Source organism: Rhinopithecus roxellana, chromosome 1 (assembly GCF_007565055.1).
Source record: "Rhinopithecus roxellana isolate Shanxi Qingling chromosome 1, ASM756505v1, whole genome shotgun sequence".
Classification (NCBI taxonomy): Eukaryota; Metazoa; Chordata; class Mammalia; order Primates; family Cercopithecidae; genus Rhinopithecus; species Rhinopithecus roxellana.
In genome coordinates, this window is record NC_044549.1 from 97,509,373 (window position 1) to 97,533,239 (window position 23,867).

The 23,867-nt window shown below is 38.8% G+C and overlaps 1 protein-coding gene across 1 annotated transcript in view; it reads right to left on the bottom strand.

Moving 5' to 3' along the window:
- Positions 1–23,867, bottom strand: part of IQCJ (IQ motif containing J) — a 199,124-nt gene that overhangs the window by 20,433 nt on the left and 154,824 nt on the right. The window contains exon 2 of the mRNA XM_030928232.1: positions 4,103–4,167. Coding sequence (XP_030784092.1) covers positions 4,103–4,167 — 65 coding nt within the window. The remainder of the gene's footprint in view (positions 1–4,102; positions 4,168–23,867) is intronic.

A 23,867-nucleotide genomic window follows, 5' to 3' on the forward strand; every position in this document is an offset into this window, starting at 1 on the left:
TCATAAACAATGGAGTCATAAGCAACATTCCAATTAATGGCCTTACCAATTGCTCTTCTCTGTTTATTGGCACATGCCAAGCTTTGCTAAGCTCGTGTATGTGTGTGTGTGTGTGTGTGTACACAAATGCACTTGATTGGCTCTGCCAATGGTCTCAGATAGTACGGAGCTGCAGCTTCCCTCCCCTTCACACTAACTCTCTACCACAAAACCCTGTTGAACATTCAGAATAAATGTAATGTTCCAAGGGGGAATAACCGATCAACTGTTCTGACACCACTATCACTTAACTTATGGTCATTTCAAGTAGCTGAGATGATTTACATCAGCACCTAAGTCAGCTGCAGCTATAACGAAATGCCTAATCTGCTCACTCAAAGTATACCAATTTTTCAATCAAATTTGACAGCTTTCAAGGACATAGTCCTGACCTGAAACAGACCAAAAAAATCTCCAGAGTTCCAGGCAAATGGGTACAGTTGTTAGGGCTGGCGGTCCCTGCTTATTTTCTCTCTGTCCTGGACAAGCATGAAAGGAAAGTTTACCCCCATGGGCCCATGTACTTTGAAGGAAATATTTAATTCCCATTGCTGGAATTTCTCAATCAGGATTGAAAAAAAACAAGCACACAAAACAGACTGCTTATTTCCAGAAGGTTTTAGCTTTCTCGGGCCTCTGAATAATAAAGCGGAAAGAGCAGGGTAGGGCAGATGGAAGCCCACATATATATCATTAATTTTCAAATATCGTCCTGAGAGCAGACAGCTGCGAGAGATACATGCTGGTGTTAGTGAGAGGTTTAATATAGAATTGTGGTCAATTAGCAGAACAAAAAAAAAACTTCATTTCCTACATCAAAATCAATAATGGGCTGGGTGCAGTGGCTTACGTCTGTAATCCCAGCACTTTGGGGGGCCAAGGCGGGTGGATTACCTAAGGTCAGTAGTTCGAGACCAGCCTGGCTAACATGGTTAAACTCTGTCTCTACTAAAAATACAAAAATTTGCTGGGTGTGGTGGCAGGCACCTATAATCCCAGCTACTCGGGAGGCTGAGGCAGGAGAATTGCTTGAACCCAGGAGGTGGAGGTTACAGTGAGCCGAGATTGCACCACTGCACTCCAGCCTGGGCGACAAAGCAAGACCCCATCTCAAAAAAAAAAAAAAAAATCAATAATGAAAAACCAGCATGGCCAGGTATAATAAATAAATGGGCCAAACATCATAGAGAAAGTGTGTCTTCGGAGAATTAAGCTGCATGAGCAGATTACTGAATAAGTGAAATGAATCTAAAATATATTTACACTACTGGTTCTCAATCCCAACTCCTCGTTAGAGCTACATGAAGGAAGATGTTAAGAAATCCTGATTCCAGGGCCTCATCCTCTGAGAATCTAATTCAATTTGTCTAGAGTGGAGCTTAAGCCAGGGCATTTTTATTAAGCTCCCCAGCTGATTCTAAGTGCAGCCAAGGTGAAAAATAACTGATTTAGCCTAATGTCATTACAACACTAATCTCTATAAAAGAAAAGTCTTCATTCTAGAGTCAGCAAAAAACTCTTTAGGTATTGTTTACATATAGCTAGTGATGGTGGTGGTGAAGGGAAATTCTACTATTTTATTCTTATTTATTCATATTAACGAGAGCAGGCATAATAAAAATATATGAACAGAAACTTCATTTGTCCAAAGGGCTGAAACTGCCTTTCAATGTGATGACATGGCAGATTCTTAGGATCGTGCAGATGTAATGAACCTTTGAGACTGTCTTGTCCAAACCCTTGCCCAGATGGAAAGGAAAGGAGCCAGCATTGAAGGCATCAGGCTATTATGGGCTGTCTCATTTAATGCTCTCAATAAGACAGTCAAGTCAAGACTACTATTCTCATTTTTAAAGATGAGTATAGTGGGGCTCAAGGTGGTTAAAACTTTTGTCTAGACTGACAAAGCTTAGAAAAAGTAGAAAGAGGCATCAAACCCAAAGTTTTCCATTTTCGGGGATATTTTTTAACAACATTTCAGATGTACGGTCATTTACACTCTTCTTGGGCACTTCCAGTATCTTATCAGCTAGTGGGGCTCAGCACGTACTGTAAAGTATGGTGTTTGGCATGCTCAGTTCTTTGAACCGAAGGAGAAGCAAAGTCTCTTTCCCTCTGACCTTCTCTTGCCCTTCTGTCCCTGCCCCTCTTTCTTCCATGATGCAAGTCATAAAAACCAGAATTCCTCTTCCACGAGGCAGGTCATGGAAACTAGAACCCTTCTCCCACAAACAAGCTACAAAATCTAAAAATATTCCTCTAAACTTCCCCTGCCTTTCTGTATAAAATCTGGTCATAAAGAAATTCTCTGACCTACCTAGTCTGATGAAAAGTCCTAAGACCCTCATTCCAGAGGTTCTTGCCCCATGCCCAAGAGGAAGGAGAGGCACAGAGAGGCCAAGAAGAATGTGAACAGACAGCCTTGCTGGGTTTTTCCACCTCATATATTAGATCCTTCCTTTTTGTCCCATGACATTTCTACAGGGCTGTCCATTCTTCATCAAAATTAAGTATAAAAGTGAACAATTTTCCCCAGATTTTCATTTCTGAAGGCTCCCAAGTCACATAGAATCCTGATTAAATAGACTGGGCACAGTGGCTCACGCCTGTAATCCCAACACTTTGGTAGGTTGAGGTGGGCGGAGCACTTGAGGTCAGGAGTTTGAGACCAGCCTGGCAACACGGTGAAACCCTGACCCTATTAAAAACACAAAAATTAACCCGGTGTGGTGGCACGTGCCTGTAATCCCAGCTTCTCAGGAGGCTGAGGCAGAAGAATCACTTGAACCCAGGAGGTGGAGGTTGCAGTGAGCTGAGATAGTGCCACTGCACTCCAGACTGGGCGACAGAGTGAGACTCCATCTCAAAAAAATAAAATAAAATAAAGAACCCTGATTAAATAAGCTTGTTGTGCTTTTCTTTTTTAACCTGTCTTTTGTTACAGGAGTGTTGGCTGTGCTCCTTACAATGAGTGAGGAAAGGTGTGATGCCTTTCTGCCCCTACATGGCTCACTTCTTAACAAAGTTCATTCTGTTTGGGGGTAGGCTGAACTTTTACAGAATCTTTTCCTTATCTGAGTTACAACACTGTTTCTCCATATATCCTACTCATTGACTTTTGTTCTATTTTCTGGAGCAGGAAGAGCAACTTAGCCTCTCTTTTATAGGAATATCCTTCAGATGTTTGAGGATAGCTATTACGTTTCTTCTGAGACTTCTTTTCTCCAAGCTACACATCCTCAGCTCCTTGTGGTAGTTTCACATGGTTCCAGAACTCTCACAATTTTAATTGACCTCTTTCTAATACTCTTGGGAATGTCAATGTGATTCTTAAATGTAGTGTCCAGAGCCAAGCATGACACCCAACTGGCTTGACTGGTCCTGAGTACATTGGGGCCCAGCCAGTGATTGAGAGCAAGGATTCTGGAGGCAACCAAACCTGGGTTTATTTCCCATTCTCACCACTCTCTAGCTGAGTATACATGGAGTTGCTGAAACCTCTCTGAGTCTGTTTTTCCTCATCTGTGAAATGGAAATAATAATGCCTATATCAAAAGGCTATAATCAGAATTTGATGAGGAGTGTCTGTGAGCGTTCAACAGTACAGGGTACATTATAAATGTTTACTTTTATCTCTGTTCAATTTCATCTCTTCTTTTTGCTTTATCTTAGCTCACTTTTGTCCCATTCTGTAGTGTTAATTTGAATGTTCAGTCTATTAGTCTTAGTGTTAGCTTTGTACTTTTCACAAATTTTGTGCCTGCCTTCTATAAATGTCCCTGATTAAAAGACTAAGACAGGTCAGAGTTAAGTTTCAAGCCCTCAGACATACCACCAGAAACATCTTCCAGGCATCGTATTACTCTGTTAAGCAGTAGAGCTTGCGTATCATTGCTCAGCTAGTCATACATTTATCTACTTATATCTCAAATGAGCCACCTTTCTGGGCTCTGACCACAATGATAACAAGAATCTGTCCAATTTGCTTATTTTTACCAGAAAGATTTTCATTGTACTCAAGCTTTCCAACCATGCAAATGATTAACTTAAACTTTTCACTTACTTTTCAAGTAAATATTTTCCATCATTAACTTGTTCTAGAGGATTCTGCAATCTTTTCAGTTCTTCCTGTGAAAAAGAAAAAGATATATCTTACAAATTATCACCAGCTACTTCTGAGCAATACTATTCAAGCATACTTGTTAGCAAAATTGATACAACACAACATTAAGAGTTCTGGACTGCACTTTGGTAGGCCGAGGTGGGCGGATCACGAGGTCAGGAGATCGAGACCATCCTGGCTAACATGGTGAAACCCCGTCTCTACTCTATTTAATACAAAAAATTAGACAAGCGTGGTGGCGGGCACCTGTAGTCCCAGCTACTCGGGGGCTGAGGCAGGAGAATGGTGTGAACACGGGAGGCGGAGTTTGCAGTGAGCCGAGATTGTGCCCCTACACTCCAGCCTGGGTGACAGAGCGAGACTCTGTCTCAAAAAAAAAAAAAAAAAAAAAAAAAAGAGAGTTCTGGACTTTGTGATGGTTAAGTGTTTAAACACACAAAAATACAGCATGATCCTTGATCAAATTAGAATATTGTCACTCAAATTGTGTGATTTTTTTTTTTTTTTACTCACTAAAGATAATGTTTCCTATTATTTTTTTTTTCAGAGTTTGGATATGTTTACATAGATCCACCCGCACTCTTTCCAAATTCACTTTCTCAACAGTAATGTCATTGCTGGTTGCTGGGTAAGAGACACTAATGACTGCATGCTGCATTTGGCCATTCAGCAACCATCCTCTCTTGTCTCTTAGTAACTCTTGGCAACCTCTTCTCCATAGCCCACACGCTCAGACTCAGACACACACACACACACACACACACACACACACACACCCCTTCCCTGAATTCCAGGCATTTGTTGTCTCTGTAATCTCATTTCTCTGACCACAGAGGTGTGACAGGATTTGACCCACGTTCCTGGTAAGACTCCCTTCTTCAGTCTTATCATGGCAGGATTTAAGGAAGACTCACAGAACTCTGTTCCTGGGAAGACCACCATTCCCTGAGGCCACACTACCTACCATACCATTCGCCACACCTCTTACCCCCTACCAGAAACTGTCAAAGTGACCAGTCCCAAGGGGAAGCCGCAGTTAGAAATAATTATTCAATTACATCCAAAAGACCATCAGGACTAGTCTCTCTACATGCTTATAACCCACCAGACACCCAAGTCACCTAGATCACCTCTCCCACTACACAATCTCTTAAACCCATACCGCATTCCAGAATGTGGCCTAATCACTCACCTCTCCCCAGTCCTTCCAACCTTTCCAATGGGTCCTTTACGTCTGTCATCAGCAAAATCCTGTATCTCCACAACTTCTTTGAATATGCCCTTAATTATGTTGCTCTAACTAAACTATGCCTCACTGTTCTGGGACAGCTAAGTTTTTGTTAGAGTAAGAAGAGCAAATAATTGTTCAGAAAAGAGGTCTAGTATATAGAGGATTTTGCATATGAAAAAGTTGGCTGAGTACCTGAGCACACCCTCTCCCCTGTAGTCCTCTTAAGAGGTGGCCATTTCTTCCCCACATGCTACATACTACACGGTGTGGAGGTCGGGTGGGACCCTCTTTGCTCCTCAGATCTTTGCCACTCCTACAAAACCTCTGGAAACATGCCAGCTGCCAGTCTCAGTCATCTGTCCTCTTCTCTATCTGTCTTAACTCCTCAGGGGATCTCAGCCGGTCTCACAGCTTCTATTTTATATTTGTACTTGACCTCTTCTCTAACTTCACTCTTCTGCATTCACCCTGCCTACTTGACAGTTCCATGTACGTGTTTGACAAGCATCTCAAGCTCAAAAGCAAAATGTTGATATCCCTGCTTATACCCTCCTACCCAAACCTCCTTCTTCACTGCTTCTTCCTCATTTTAGCAAATGGCATCACTATTCACCAAGCTATGAAGAGTTAAACCTAAGAACAAGACTTTACTCATTTCTTCCTCTCACCATCTATAGTCAATCAATGAGCTACTCTTAGTGACCCCACTTTCAAAATATATTTGGGACTTGGCCACCTCTCAGTCTGGTCTAAGCCAACCATGGTAATCTTCTAATTATTGCCCTGCTTCCTATTTTAGGCTGCATCAGTCACTTCTTACATCAGCCTGAGTGGTCTTGTAGTACCTGGGTTTTCTTTTGTAATTGGAGTATAATTTACAAAGTATGAAATGCACCTTATAAGTATACAATACAGTGAGTTTTATCAAATGCTTCCATTGGTAGAGCCACAGCCAAAACAATATATAGAACATTTATCACTCCCAGGAAGTTCCTTTGTGCCCCTTTACAATCAATTTTCCTATCCCAAAGGCATCCCTGTTCGGATTTCTATCTGTGTAGATTAGTTTTGTCTGTTCTAGACTTTTGTATAAATTTATCTATTGTGTCCAGCTTAATTAACTCAACATCGTATTTTGACATTAGTCCATGCTGTCCGTTGCATATATCAGTAGCTCATTTCTTTTTATTGCTGAGTCGTTTTCTATTGTATACTTACACAATAATCCATTCTCCTGTTAATGGGCATTCTAATTGTTTTCATATCCATATGGCCTAGTATGAATAAAGCTGCTATGATCATTGTTGTGCAAATCTGTTTGTACAAGTCTGCTGTGCAAGTGTGTTTCTGGATGTGTTTTCATTTTTCTTCAGTAAATATCTAGGAATGAAATTGCTACCTCATGAGGTAAATACATGTTTAACTTTTATTTTTATTTATTTATTTATTTTTGAGATGGAGTCTCGCTCTGTTGCCCAGGCTGGAGTGCAGTGGCGCAATCGTGGCTCACTGCAAGCTCCGCCTCCCAGGTTCAAGCCATTCTCCTGCCTCAGCCTCCCGAGTAGCTGGGACTACAGGCACCCACTACCACACCCACCTAATTTTTGGTATTTTTAGTGGAGACGAGATTTCACCATGTTAGCCAGGATGGTCTTAATCTTCTGACCTCGTGATCCACCTGCCTCAGCCTCCCAAAGTGCTGGGATTGCTGGCATGAGCCACCGCACCCGGTCACATATTTAATTTTAAAGAAACTTCCCAAGTTTTCTAAAGTGGTTGTACTATTTTATATTCCAACCAGCAATGTAGGAGAAGTCTAGCTGCTGTGCATTCCCACCAACGTTCAATGTCAGTCTTTTTCATTTTATTCTCCTGGATTTGTGGTATCTTATTGTGACTTCAACCTGCATTTCTCTGATAACTAATAATGTTGAGTATTTTTTGCACGTGTTTTTAACTGATGTCTTATTTTTCAAGCAGTAGAAGTTCTTTATATATTATAAGGTACAACTCTTTTGTCAGATGCATGTGTTGCTAATATTTCTTCCCAATCAATATATTTTGACAAACAAATCTTTTCATTTTGATGCAATGCGATTTATTATTTTATTTTTGTTATTTAGTATTTTCTGCATCCTAAGAAATATTTTCCGGCCCCAATGTTGCAAATATAGTCCCCTATATTTTCTCTTAGAAAATGTATAGTTCATTTACATTTAGGAGTACAGTAAATTCATTTTTGTGTATGATGTGTGGTAAGATTGAGATCAATTTTTCTTCATATGAATATGAGCATAAGTCTACTAAATGGGGCTTCTGTATAAACTATTGTTTTTCTGATACCAAAAAAAAAAAAAAAAAAGAGTCAGCTGGCATGTGGCTTTTAATGTTTGGTCTTCCTTCTTCTTCCTGCCGGGATCATAGTAATGAAATCCAGAGTGCAAAAGCTATTGTGCCTATAAGGAGGAAAACCACACATTAAAGTTAAGAAAATAGAAAGAAGGTGTGTGGGACCCTGATGAAACCATGGAGCTGCTACTTCAACTCTGATCTACCAACATCTGAACATACTTGTTATGCAAGAAGACCAACCTACTAATTTATTGATTCATCATAGTTAAACAAATGTAGATAGTGATATTTTCCTCTTCATAATTCAGTGGTTTTCCACCACTTTTGGAATAAAATCCAAACTCATCACCATGGCCTATAGAACCCTATGTAATACGAACCCCCATCTATCTCTCTGACTTCATTTCCTACCACCCTCTATACATACAACTCACACTGATCTAGCCATATTGGTCTTGGGGTGTTTCAGAAACAGCCACGGTTGCTCCCTTTTAGATCATTTATCTTCGCTGTTCCTCTTACAGAGAACATTAATTCTGTGCACAATTACAATCAACATTACCCTCACATGGCTCCCTCACTTCATCCAGGTGTTTGCTCAAATATTGCCTTCTCAAAAAAGCCTTCTTGATTGAACTCTCTAAAACGTCACCCATTACTTATTGTATATTTACCGTGCTTTATGTTCTTATTCACTTCTTTATGATCTTCATCACTTCCTAATATATTTGTGTTTCATTGTCTCCATTCACTAGATTCAAGTGGATCACTTGAAGTCTAGAGTTCAAGACCAGCCTGGCCAACATGGTGAAACCCCATCTCTACTAAAAAATACAAAAAAATTGCCGGGTGTAGTGGTGCATTCCTGTTGTGCTGGACCTTGGCCTCCCAAAGTGCTGGGATTACAGGCGTGAGCCATGGTGCCTGGCCGTGAATTACTTTTTACGTATGTTGTGGTGAGGTAGGGATTGAGATCTATTATACAGGGTGTATATAAAACACTGTCTATTTTGCTACTGGATCTCTTTTTATATAATGGAATGAAAGAGAAACACAATTTAGAATTTAGTAGTAGGGTATATTTGCCCCTTTTGATGTAATAGTACACTACTTTTCATCAACAATAACAACTTAAAAGTCTTAATGAAGTCATTTGTTTTGCTTTGGCTGGTAGAAGCTTAAGCAAAATTAAATATTTAATTGCCACAAGGATTCTTTTTAGGCAGTTAGAACTATCATTCCTCAACTCTTTAACTACCTGATTTATAAACATCTTTATATTTGTTTTAACTCTGTTATTACATTTGTAATATTTATAGTAAGTGAAAGAGTAATTATAATAGGTAGAAAGAGAGAGATGATAGATAGATAGATTATCCTTTGCAATCTTTAACATGACATTTTATTTTCAGGATAAAACTTACTCTTTAGCCCTCTCGACTCTGGTTCCATATTCTAAGAATAAGCCTCCACATTTATCCTCTATTTTCCCCTACACCTCCTACCTAATTCTTTAAAATCATATCACACCTCACCTTCAATGACATAAGTAACAAATCGAGGTCATATATTGTCATGTGTTGCTTAATAACAAGGATATGTCCTGAGAAATTTGTCATTAGGAGATTTCATCATTGTGTGAACATCAGAGAGTATGCTTACACAAACCTAGATGGTATAGCCTTCTACACACCTGGGCGATGTGATACAGCCTATTGCTCCTGGGTTACAAACCTATAAAGCGTATGTTACTGTAAGAAAATTATAACACAATGGTAAATATTTGTATATCTAAACATATCCAAATCTAGAAAAAGTACAGTAAAAATATTGTATTGCAACCTTTGTAATGTTTTGTTGTTATGGGTTGTATATGTGATCAGTATTGACCAAATGTCATTATGCGGTGCAGGACTGGAAATGGTCAGACTTGAAGCTGCTTTGATATAGCAAGGAAATAGTTTGAATGAGAAATCTTAACTATTCTTAAAAACCAAAGATGAATTTTTATGTTGTAATTCTTCCCCCCCGCCCCGCATCATGATTAGAAAGGGGATGGAGCTACTGCCAGTCCTGCCACTTTCTTCTCCAAGATGTGGGTGTGGCATGCTTTCTTCTATTCTTTTTTCTCTGGGGACTTAGCAGGCATAAAGAAAAGCCTTTTTGCAATTTGTGCCAGCCGCTCTCCTTTCCCTGGATATTTCATTGCAGAAAGCTTGCTGGGTGGGGAGGGCTTTGATGCAGTACTTTATTCAATATCTGACTATCCCCATTCTAGGAAATCATATTAAACATAAGGTCAATGACCAACAAGAGCTTTCTGAGCAGCTGCTCTGCTGACAATTTGGAGGATTGATTTCATCATTTGGTTATTTAAGCTAACTATACAAAAACACTTCAATTCAATTGGCCTGGAAGTTCCAAACCATGTCCTCATTTTCTCAGAGATGGATAAGCAAGTCAAATTACTCCACAGATCTTCACTCAGAGTTTAATCCTTTGAGAAAGCTTTGTTTTATTTTACTATTAAAAGCATATACAAATAGATCTATCCCATCATTGGTTTCTCTTACTAGTCCCATTTGTCTCTGATTTTATATCTGGCAATACCATTTTCTTACTAGAAACCAATGCCATTTTTCTACTAGCTCCCTATTGCTGTCAGGATAGCTTCCAAACTCCTCAGCCAAGGTCTGTGTGACAGGGCCCAGCCCGCCTCTCCCGACTCCACCTCATTGGCCCCTACACACACTTCTCTGAGCCCGGTCAAATGATTCATCACAAAATCCCAGAAATCACATGCCCACTGGACATTTCAGTGAAGCATGCCTCTAACTCTTCTACTGATGCACACCATTCTTCTTTCAGGAAGACCCCAATTTTCCGTTCCTCCAAGCAGATATTTCTAACCCAACAAGAAAGTTGGGTACCCCACCCTCCTTCCTCTGCAACCTCTGATGATCTCTATTTTTAGTATTTACTGTTTACCTGCCTCCCCCACTCAGCTCTTCAAGGTCAGGGATGGTAACTTATTCACTTTGATGTGCCTGTTCCCAAAATGAGTTATTGAAGAGATGCTTGATATTGTCTGTTGAATAAATGAATGTGTTATTCTGACTAACATGAAAAGAAACTTTAGTAGCTTAATGGTCCAAAAAATCCCAAGTAATTTTATATTCTCTGCTGACCATTGTCTGCCTGTCAGATACAGTCTTTACTCTTCTCCATTCTTTACTGTGGCCTGAGAGGCTCATAATTTTGGACTTTATCTATTAGGCCCTTTATTCTATGGCCTTGGGGAATGTTTGAGCAGAGGCAGGCACTGGCATGAGCCCAGAGGATAGCAGAAGAAAGAAGTCAGAATATATTTTCTCTTTGTTCTCCTCTCTTGCTGGAGCATAGGTTGGACATAACTAATGGCCACAGTTTCCACAGAGTGGCCTTTCCCACAGGATAGTGCATATTTCCATAACTGCTCCATTTTCTCATCCCTCCAAGACCTACCCTCCCTTCCTCTCCCTTCCTTTGCCCCCTCCAACTACTGATAACCCCAGATGCTTCCTTCTTCCTTGTGGCTTCTCCTCTACTCTGCCACATCTATGTGAACAGTCACTTCATTAAACTCTCAGTTGCCCTTTTACATGAGTTGTCCCTGAATCCAGGTTGATATACTTCAAGAATCCTAAGTTTCTTTTGTTTGTCCTGTCTTTGCAATTCTTTTTCTATAAACCAATAAACTTAACTAATCACATTAATTAATCATATTATTTACCAGAAGAACCTGTGTGTTTGATGACTAATCTTTATAGGAGAAGCTGTCACTACTCAAGGACCTGAACCCAGCTTTCTGGTTCAGTTTGACTCACCAAATAACAGGACAATTTCTACTATGCTCTATTTACTTCTTTTCTTTTAAATGTAGGCTAGACCTCTCTACAAAATACAAGCTAAATTATTCAAGTACAATCCAGACACACAGCATTCCAGAATCCTTAATCCCATTTCTCCAAATGAAGTCTGTGTTATGAGTGGCAAAGGAATCTAGGCTACTTTGTTACCGTGAAAAATTATTGCCTACTTTCCAGGCTTCCCACTGCTGTAAAAGTTGTTCTAAAGTAACTTGGGTGTGAACCATTAGAATGAATGGTGGATATTGAATTTTATCCTTTTGTGTCTGGCTTTACCCTCCTGTCTCAATCCTGGAGGTTTTTCTTCTGTCACAGACAGTGGAATAGCTAAGAGGTTAGACAAGCCCATCTCTGTGGCTGCTTAGTCAGCTTCTTGACCTGCCCAATAATAAAACACTGTTCTGGTTTGTTTTTTGTTTTTCCTCCTTTTTCAATCTCTACCACTTCCATTGTCTAAACAAGCAGCGTATGTTCTTTGGACAGGTTTAAAATAAGAAACCCAATCAAAATTGCTTTTTCTCTAAAGTACACTTGTTCACTTGTTTCTAAATGCCAACCTTTTAACTTTTCTGACTTACATCATGACCATTTAATCCTAGCATATCCCAGAGCATTTAAGTTAACTTAAAATGTGAAAACAATCTGCAATTTTCTTCACTGTGTAGCTATGGGTGACAAAACCTGTGCCACTTGCATAAATCAGGTTTTTTTTGTATTGGAAATAATTATACATTAACCTAAGGGCAACTATTTAACAAAAATTAAAAACCAGAATCACTTTTGATGCTTTTGACTATTCAATAATTTCATTATATATTACCAGGCTTCCTCACCCACTCCCCTCCATCTGTTTTTTAATGGAAGTGTAATAAGGGCACTAAAAAAGGGGTTACTAATGTTTGCATAATTTGGAAAAGTAGAAGACATAAAATCTATAGTAATTTTAGCTCTGCATCATTAAACATGAAATATTGATTATTGCTCTTTGCAACAGAATTTACGAAGCTAGCTAGGCTGCTGTGTTCACATTAAGTGATTCTGACGCTTTGCCCTCAGACCTCAGTGGCTGTAAATGATGCTCCTTGGTGACAGCTGGGAGGCTGGCATTCTGATCCACAGCCTTAAGAGATACATTTCCCAGATTAGACCAGGAATGACCCAGCTGCACAGCCCAACTTCAGAAAATTAAATTGGAGGGAGTCCAAACCTCTGTTGAAATAACTGTGTGAATTACAGTGCTTCCACAGGCCTTGTTATAATGTAAACGTGCTTTACAATTTACTGCCATTTCCCTTCTATCCCTGCTGTGAATATGGGCATTAATAGTCATCTCATATATTTAAAGGTAAAAAGGCATCAAAAATAAAAATGCAAGATTCATGTACTCTCCCTTTGGAAAGCAAGGACTAAATTCCTTGTTTTTCTTTTGCCATTTGTTTACAAAAGGAGTATACATTTTGTTTATATATTATGCATTAATGTTTTCTATGGCTGGCAAACCTGTAAATTTCACACAGGGAAGTTACCTTGCAGCTAAACACGAATTTCTTTGGGAGGAAAAAAATTGCAAATAGGACATCAACAGCTCATTTAAAGGATTCATTCAGTTAAGTTATGGTCACATGAAGCATACATGAGGTAGTAGACTTAAAAAGAAAGAGATTTGCCTGTTTCTAACACTTTAAGGACATTTTGAATGTCCAATGAGATTCAGAGGGACTGTGATCTTACAGCAGTAATGACTGAGTGAGATAGTCCTGTGCCTTACTACACTTGTTGACAGTGGACTTATTATTAATATTAGCTGCCTCATATATTGTAAACTTAGAAACTTAGAAACACAAGATATGCTTATGAAAATTGAAAATTGTTGTGATAGCTCATTCTTTATTCTTGTTTGACCAACCAGGTTACGTTCATAAACATTAGGACATAAAAGCTTTTGCCTGCCACGTATGAAAATGTCAAACACTCAATCTAAGTGGAAACATAGCAAGTACAAATCTAATTTTAACTGGTTAAGTCATTGTCCCTGGTAACCTTGAATCTGAGATAATTTCAGTCCCTGAGATCCTCCAAGAGGATCTGGAAGGGTGCACTTACAGCCAGATCATTCAAGCCAGCTCTTTGCCCTAATCTGAATAAGCACCAGCAAACTGCAATCCACTCGCACTGGATCCAGGATTGTTAGACAGGATAAACCAGCCCAGTGCTATTTTGGAAAATAACCTTCAGGCTTCAATATTCCTCTCTCCTTTCCATAAGTAGTACATGGTCTCAAAACTTTTGCTAGTTTTAGATCATGACGTTCAAAAACTATCATTATAGAATGAAGAACCAGCTCATTACAAAATGTCTAAGCACTTCCATTAAATCTAGGATACAAGAAATTGAAACACTACTAGTAAAATTTTTTAAGTGGTCTCTTTGCTCAATGTTAATTCAGCTTAACAGCAGGACAACTATAAAAATTCAACTGAGATCAAAATATAGGTATAGGCACAAGAGTGTAGATATTTTTACATTTCATATGTTTCTGCCTTCTGAGAAAATTATCCTAGAGACCATGCTTCTAGATGAGAACACAAGTACAAATAAGCACAGAAGCCAATAAATAAACACCCTCTCAGAATGCAGACAGAACAACAAATGTGGATGCGTGAATCCATACACCAACTCTGGGTTTCTTGCACCAAAGGACAAAAACAAAGTGCAGGCAATCAGAACAACATGTAACTCCCAAATTGTTTATACCTGATTCTGGAATGCATTTTGTTGTAGCGTAGCAAACACCATCCAGATTAGATTTTTTTGCTTAGCCGGGTTAGAAAATGAGTTTGCATTTCTTATGTATTTACCAAGTGATGTTGCGAGGAAGCAATCCAAATGCATGCTGGGAAGAGCTCCCAAAATGCCCTGCAGCCCCTCATACTGATCTATCTCCCCCTTTCTATCCCCTCCACTACCACCCTTGTTCAGGGCCTTGATTCTTCTCTCTGGGACTATTTCATTGTGCTTCCTAATTGCTTTTCTTTAAGTATATATTCAACTATTTAAAACATTATTATTATTATTATTATTATTATTATTATTATTAGTGTAGAGACAGGGTTGTACAGGCTGGTCTCAATCTCCTGGCCTCAAGCAATCTTTTTGCCTTGGCCTCCCAAAGTGCTGGGATTACAGGCATGAATCACTATGCCTGGTCCATCTCCAATAATTTAACTCTTCTGCTCATAAACCCTACTGCTAACTTAAACAAAAACAATCTTCAGAATTAAAAACATTCTTAACTCCCTAGCCACAGGATTGCTTCTCTTATACCTTCTGAAATTCTTCAAAATTCATTTGAAATGTGATTTTATATATTTTAGTATTTCCTTCTGCAACTAATTCTATGTCATTTCTTTGAACTATTTTTATTACTACTAACATTAATTGACTTTTACTAGGCTCCAGGCATGTTGCATGAATTATCTCTTAAAAATTATCACTGAAGCCTTATAAAAATAGAAAAAGATGCCATTATTATTCCCATTTCTTGGATAAGAAAACATACTTAGGAGATTAAGTAACTTGTCCAAGGTCTTATAGCAGAAATGAGGTGTCAATATAATAAGCAGTCTGATCCCAGAATCTAAACTGTGTCATCTGCACTCTTTTCCCATGAATGACTTGGGACTTACACCAGTGTGAGTAGCAGCAGTATCTCACCCATGGTATTTGTAAAGAAGTTGTAATGTTCTGCAAAGTGCTCAGATTTATCATTTAAATTAGATGTGTCACCTAATTACTGTCTGATCTTAGAAAGCAACTCCTTCCCTTTAGATCTCAGTTTCATCATATGTAAGATGATGATGGCAAAGCCTACTACACAGTACTATGTGGCGATTAACTAAAATAACATATTTAAAAGTGTTTTGTGTACTCTAAAGTGCTGATCATCCATAGAGAGATTCCTTAAGTGTCACACCGAGGATAGCAATTACGTCTTACTTGTCTTTTCATTCCTATGGTACCCAGCTTGGCTCCATTCCTGTGTAATCTTGGGTGGTGTGACTCAGTTTTATCATCTGTAAAATGGGGACACTAGTTGAACCAAATTTCAAAGCTTGATGATTAAAAATTCAGTCTTGCACCAGGCAAATAGCAGGTGCTCGATGACATTAGTCATTGTAACTATCACATAGATTTCTATTATTATGTATCTCAGTCTCTTCAAAACATGGATGTTAACCTAAGTATCTTCTCTTGGTTCACTCTCAACCCATTTCCCATTAGTTACCCAGTTTTGCCAAATGGCCTCTGGAACACTACCTATTTGTACCGTCCTTATTTGAAGACTTATTACCTGCCAGAAGGAGAAACCTGAAATGCCAAACTCATCAGGACAGTCAACTCCTTGGAATCTTTCTTGACGCCCCCCACCCCCCCCCCCCCCCCCCCCAGCAGATAGAGCCTAAGCCCCTGGGCCTGGCAGAACTTCATGCCAAGTTCTGTGTGACACGCCCTCTCTTTCCATCCCCAACCTACTTAATTCTCTTGGAACATAAACATGTCATCAAAACCCAGAATAAGATCATGAACTCAAAAACTTGGGATGAATCAGTCCAGATGTGGGTTTAAATAAATCAATAAGAGAATCTTTTAAAGAAGAAAGAAAAGGGTAGAATATATCGCAGTGTCTATATTATCATTAAATAGCACAGCATTACCTCAATTATCTGGAGAGCAGTCCCTAGGAGAGCATTATATATTGGAACAAATCTCTCTACCTGGATATTAAGTCCTACCTATCTCAGAAGATCCGTCACACAGCTCTCAGCCAAACCCCACCTATTTGACCTGAAAGTTTTCATTTAAAGCCCTCTTGAGGAATGATTCTTTCCCACACATTAATAGTGGGAGACTTTAACAACCCACAACAATCTTGTTGTCATTATTAGATCAACAAGACAGAAAATTAACAAGGATATTCAGGACTTGATCTCAGCTCTGGACCAAGCAGACCTAACAGACATCTACAGAGCTCTCCACCGCAAATCAACACAATATACATTCTTCTCAGCACCACATAGCACTTACTCTAAAACTGACCACATAATTGGAAGTAAAACACTCCTCAGCAAATGCAAAAGAATGGAAATCATAACAAACAGTCTCTCAGACCACAGTGCAATCAAATTAGAACTCAGGATTAAGAAACTCACTCAATGAGCTGAGATCACACCACTGCACTCCAGTCTGGGTGACACAGTGAGACACTCCATTTCAAAAAAAAAAAAAAAAAGAAAGAAAGAAACTCTCTCAAAACCACACAACTACATGGAAACTGAACAACTTGCTCCTGAATGACTACTGGGTACATAAGGAAATTAAGGCAGAAATAAATAAGTTATTTGAAACCAATGAGAACAAAGACACAACATACCAGAATCTCTGGGACACAGCTAAAGCAGTATTTAGAGGGAAATTTATAGCACTAAATGCCCACAGGAGAAACCAGGAAAGATCTAAAATCGACACCCTAACATCACAATTAAAACAACAAGAAAAGCGAGAGCAAACAAATTCAAAAGCTAGCAGAAGACAAGAAATAAATAAGATCAGAGCAGAACTGAAGGAGTTAGAGACACAAAAAAATCCTTCAAAAAAATCAATGAATCCAGGAGCTGGTTTTTTGAAAAGATCAACAAAATAGATAAACTGCTAACTAGACTAATAAGAAAAGAGAGAAGAATCAAATAGACACAATAAAAATGATAAAGGGGATATCACCACTGATTCCACAGAAATACAAGCTACCATCAAAGAATATTATAAACACCTCCATGCAAATCAACTAGAAAATCTTGAAGAAATGAATAAATTCCTGGACACGTACACCCTCCCAAGACTAAATCAGGAAGAAGTCGCATCCCTGAATAGACCAATAACAAGTTCTGAAATTGAGGCAGTAATTAATAGCGTATCAATCAATAAAAGCCCAGGACCAGACAGATTCACAGCCGAATTCTGCCAGAGGTACAAAGAGGAGCTGGTACCATTTCTTCTGAAACTATTCCAAACGAATAGAAAAAGAGGGACTCCTCCCTAACTCATTTTATGAGGCCAGCACCATCCTGATACCAAAACCTGGCAAAGACACAACAAAAAAAAAGAAAGTTTCAGGCCAATATTCTTGATGAACATCGACGCAAAAATCCTCAATAAAATACTGGCAAACTGAATCCAGCAGCACATCAAAAGGAACGATTCTTAAACAAGCTTAATTTTATTATTTCCTAGCTTGCAGGAAAAAAATAATTCATAAGAATGCAATTATCAGAAAACATGAATGAGATAAGGTGATCACAGACTAGATGTGGGGGGAAGAAACAAGAAACTGAAAACCAGATCCTAAACTATATTTTCACTGAAGACATATATAAAGGTTTCCACTGCCTGGAATATCGTCTCCTCTTGAAATTTCTGGAAGTTTCCTCATTTGATGTAAGCTTTCACTCCCCAGACTCTTAGAGCTGGATGTGGCTATGCTGGGTATAACCTTTATGTTGCCCATATACGATGTCTGATCCTCCTTACTATCGCCTAAATGTTGGGAGCAGAATCTTTTTTCCCATTAATTCTAAATATCTTTCTAACTTACAAACCCTAGTTTGACCAACTGGGGCGTGCAAGCTACAAACTAGGGGTATGTGGAGCTTGTGGTCAGGCATACATCTTCCCAGAATATCAAGTGTACTCCATGAACAGCAAAAGCATGATTTCAAAATGTAGTACAAAGTTTGAATTAATTTTAGAGCTAAAACAGGAGGCCTCAAATAATATTTAGGTTTGAACATGGCTATTTTTCCTACACACCCCCAATAATAATACACACAGTTGCTATTTTCTGCCTTTGAGATTTCTGGGTAGAGAATTTGACAAACACTACCCTAGAGAAGACAGAAAGTGAGTATCATGTGTTTTTAAAATTAATATGGCTAGAAAATATGTAATAGTGTGAGTTCTATTAACAATGGATACAATTTTTTAAAAAGTATTTGTGAAGGTAGCATTCTTCTTTTAAATGCCATAGGCCTTTATTATATTTCCTCATTGCTTGTCAGGGAGGAAGGTGAAATCCATGTATGTCTAATGCCTTCTTTCTATGTGAGATTGTATGAAGCAGGCATCATTGTACTTAGGGAAGGGAAAGTTCATTTCTACAATTGATTGCTTATCAGACCCAGTAGGTGCTGGGTTTTCTGAGCTTGTATTATGATCTCCTGGATATATCAAGTATCATAAATTTTAGCATTCAGCATAATTCTTAAGTGCACACAGCAATAACTTAAGTGTTAAGAGGAATATCCAATAGATATTCATTAAAAATATCAAAAAAGACACATGCACTTGTATGTTCATTGCCATGCTATTCACAATAGAAATGACATGGAATTAACCTAGCTGCCCATCAGTGACAGATTGGATAAAGAAAATGTGGTGTATACACACTATGGAATACTACACAGCCATAAAAAAGAATGAAATCATGTCCTTTGCAGAAACCTAGATGGAGTTGAGGCCATAATCCTAAGAGAATTAATGCAGGAATAGAAAACCAAACACTGCATGTTCTCACTTGTAAGTGGGAGCTAAACATTAAGCATACCTGGACATAAATAGGTACAATAGACACTGCAGATTATAAGAGGGTGGAGGGAAGGAGGCAAGGGACATGGGATGAAAAAGTACCTGCTGGGTACTATGCTTACTACCTGGGTCCAATATACCCATGTAACAATCCTACACATGCACCCTCTGTATCTAAAAGCTGAATTTTTAAAAAAATTAACAAAACTGTGGTTGACGTGGCAAGCAACTTTAACCTGGAAAAAGGAAAAGAAAAAAAGGAGGAGGGGGAGGAGGAGGGGAAGGGAGAGGAGGAAGGAGAAGAGGAGAGGGAGGAGAGGGAGGAGGAGGAAACTGTGGAGTTGAGTAGAAGCCACAACACAGAAAGCATGACATTGAAAACAGAAGTTGAGAAAGAATATGAAAAAAGGGGCACAAGCAAGAAAACTTTTAGTCATTTAATCATTGTTCCATTCATTGTTTAACAAAAACGTAATCAAGTGTTAGACACTGTGCTACGGATGGGTCTACGATGGCAGCGGAAGGGGAAGCTAATAAGAAGACACAGCCCCTATCTTCCTGCAGCCTGAAAGGCCCAATATAACCAGAGAGAAGAAAAGGAGTTGTTAAAGACTGTTTCTATGCAAAAACCGACTTTAACATTTTGACATTCAGGACAGAATGAGATCAAATAAGCCTAACTGTTGTGTGCATGACAAAGGAGATTGAAAAAGCTCCATTCTAGAGAGGGCCAAGAAAAGGCTAAGAGTGGACCCATGGGCTCACTGCTGGGGAAATTGCTCCTTATTGGTCGAATGAAATGGCATGCCTGTGTGCAGAATGTGGAAAGAGTGATGGAAATGCCACCAAAGTTAAAATGTAAAAATCCAGGGTGTGGATTAGAGGCTTATTCAGTAAAAATGGCATTCACTGTCAGCGACAGAGACAAGGCAGGCAGACAGATAAGAAAACAAAAGACAGTGTGGCCAAATCTGCTTTGTCATGTGATGAGGCTATAACAGCATTGTGGATTAGAGGATCCATTTACCCCCTGCATATTATAATCTATTAACAACAATTGAGTACCTCATCATGTCTAGTAACATCAAAGGTAGATTGTGCAGAAGATTAAGTCTTTCTTCTATAGATTTATCCATTCTAAATCACATATTAATTTTCTTATACAGATACCAACACCAAAGGGAAAATACTAGGTTTATGTAAACAGACCATCACTTTTTAAAGTCAACAAGAAATTCCCAATGACTTTATTCTGCTCATTGTGAAATTCCCCATTACTGCACCATTATGTTTCATAATCTTAGTGATTGCCCCAAATTGCTTCATAACAAGTGGGTGAACAACACTGATAAGGAGAGGTATTTTATTCTAAACTGAGATATGTTAGAACCGGTATGTTTTTCTTCAGACAGCTACAGCAGCATGTTCAGAAAGAATGCCTACATCCCAAAGAGGAAATTAAATCTCAGCTGAGCTTTCTGCTATTAAAACTACTATTACATCTTTTAGACATGTAATCTCCATGTGCTCAAGATATTGACACAACTGTTATCTAAAAACCAAGTGGAAATAACCAGGGGGAAAATACTTGGTTTTCTAAAGGTAGAGGATGAGGAGGGAAAGAGATGGAGTAAGAAATTATTGGAACAGAACATGGAATGGAGTCTCTACTATTCAGAATTGCCTAGAATCATGGTGCTAACCCCGCAGTACACAGCTCACTAAAGCTCTCATCCCCAGCCTGATGACTACTCTTCTCTCTTCTCCCTATTTATATTAAATTGTCTTGCGGACTGTTCTTTACCCCTCTCTCTTCAATGCAAAATTGTCATGCTTAATATCTGTAAAGTCTTCAAATTGAGGATTGCATCCTGTATTCTCTGCAACATCCATGTTCTCACCTGTATTGGAAAGGCTTTTCTGAAAATGCATTCCTTCTTTGATAAAACATTTACAACATAGTCTTTTCGTAAAGGTTCTCCTTTGCTATGTAGATCTCTGGAATAATCCTCTTTGAGGAATGTTCCAGCCAAAATTAGCAAGGGAAACCTGATGCATACAATAGGCTCCGTCTAGCTAATATTTGTTGAGAGTCCATTCCAGACCTGGCTATTTTCTGCCATCAGCAGCTTTGAAGTTCTGAGGTGTGAAGACAGTCATTGAATCCATAATGTCACATTTGGAGTCCATTATAATAACTTCCAGTATTTACCCAGATGTAACTTGAATGAAGCCAAATGCATTCTTGGATATCCCCTTAAGGGAAATAATCTTGATATTTTACCCTACCATCCCCTACATAAAATAATAAAGATGCTTACTCTAGTTAAACAGGTCTCAAAAATATGAATATAAGTAGTTATAAGCTTTCATAGACCTTGGAATCCAATTATCTACAGTTTCATGGTGGCTAAATAATTTATGATAATTGCAAATTCATAAGATTATAATTTGCCACAGCCAAACCTATGAATTTCCTGATATCTTTAAAAACATGCATTCTCAAGGTGAAACATGGCATTTTCTGTGTTCGTTGCTACCAAAATTATCTAATTATAACAATTTAGAAAGCATCCCATTACTTAAACCTGGATCATTTGGAGGTTTTCCCTGTTAATGCAAAGACATAAACCTAAGAGCATTGCACCATCTCATTAAGCCTCCTGATTTCAGCAGCTGTCTGGTATTAGCTGAAAGCAATCTACCGTGTGTGCTTAAACGGCATCCTGTTCACCTCTGCTCCACAAACAAAAGCAAATTTAGAGAATGTACACATACATGCACATGGACACAACACACACAATACAACATACAACACTTACATAAAACACGTATAGCTTGGTTAAGTCACAAGGTAAACTCCTGTGACCATCACCCAAGTCAAAAAATAGAACTTTGCCAAATATGTCACAAGCCCCTTCATATGCCCTATCCTGATTACACTTGCCTCCCTTTCTCCAGAACTAATCAGAATCACAACTTACAAAGCAACCACTTTCTTACATTTCTCTATACTTTTCTCGCCCAACTGGGCATCCTGAAATGTTATTATTTAGTCTTACCCATTTCTAAAACTTTTTATTTAAAAGTATAGATTCGCAGAAGTTCCAGAAATTTACAGGATGGTCCCATACACCTTTTACTCCTCCTTCCCCAGTATTAGCATCTTGCATAACTGTAGTTGTGATACAATTAGAAATATATATTTGGTCTCTTCCCGTGGTTCCTGACACAGAGCTCGTAAAACCCTCATTGTTTCCTGCATAATAGGGGTGATAAGAGCATCTTTCGTTATAATATTTGGTCTTAGTTCCTGGCTCCATACGTAAGAACTTCTAAGATGCTTGGAATCTTCACAGTGATGCGTGTGTCTTTCAGTATTCTAATGAGATGACTGGCACCAGGGGCCCTACATAGCTTCAAGATGAGGGCTGGTTGCCAGAGGAACCAACCATGTGAGTAGAGGATTAAAACTTTCAGCCCCACCCCCGACCTCTGGAGATGGGAGAGGGACTGGATATTGAGTTCAATCACCAGTGGTCAATGACTTAATCCATCATGCCTAGATAATGGAACCTCCATAAAACCCCTAAAAAATGGCATGTGAAGGGCTGGTGAACACTTGGAGGTGCCTGGAGGGTGGCATGCCTCGATAGGACATGGTAGCTCCACATCCCTTCCCACATACCTTGCCCTATGCATCTCTTCTATTTGGCTATTTCTGAATTGTATTCTTTACAGTAAACCAATCATGAATTCTGTGAGCTGTTACAGCAAATATCAAACATGAGGAGGGAATTGTGGTAATCCCCGGTTTGTGGCTGGTCAGGCAGAAGTAGAGATGGCAACTTGGGATTTATGAATGGCATCTGAAGTTGGGGTAGTGTTGGACTGAGCCCTCCAACTTGTGGTATCTATTGCTAACACTAGGTAAATAGCAGTAGAATTGAATTGGCTACACCCAGTCGGTGAATTGAATGAACCCAGTTGCTGTCTACAGAGAATTGGAGAATTTCTTGGTGGTGGAAAAAACACCATATTTGGTGTCAGAAGTGTTGTGACTAAGAGACAAGTTTTTTCTTTAATAGTATACCATGAAATCCACGAAATTGACATTGATGCGATTCACAAAGTATATTTAAATTTTACTAATTATATATTCACTCATTTGTGTGTGTTTATAATGTCATGAAATTTACATCACATACATAGCTTTGGCTAACAACTACTACAATCAAGATACGTAACTATTCCATTACCACAAGGCTCCTCTGCTCCCTCGTTAGAGCCATAACCACCCCTCCTTTCCCAAATCCTTACATCTAGTAAATATACTCGTTTTTTCCATCTCTATGATTTCATTATTTTAAGAATATTCGAGTGAATTTATACATCATGTAACCTTTTGAGGGTGGCTCTTTTCCACATAACATAATTTTCTGGAGGTCCATTCACTTCGTGTGTATGAACAGTACCTTTTTTATTGCTGAGTTGTATTCCATGGTATGGATGTGTCACAGTTTGCTTGATCATTCAACCACTGAAGAACATTTAGGTTGTTTCCAATTTTTGGCTA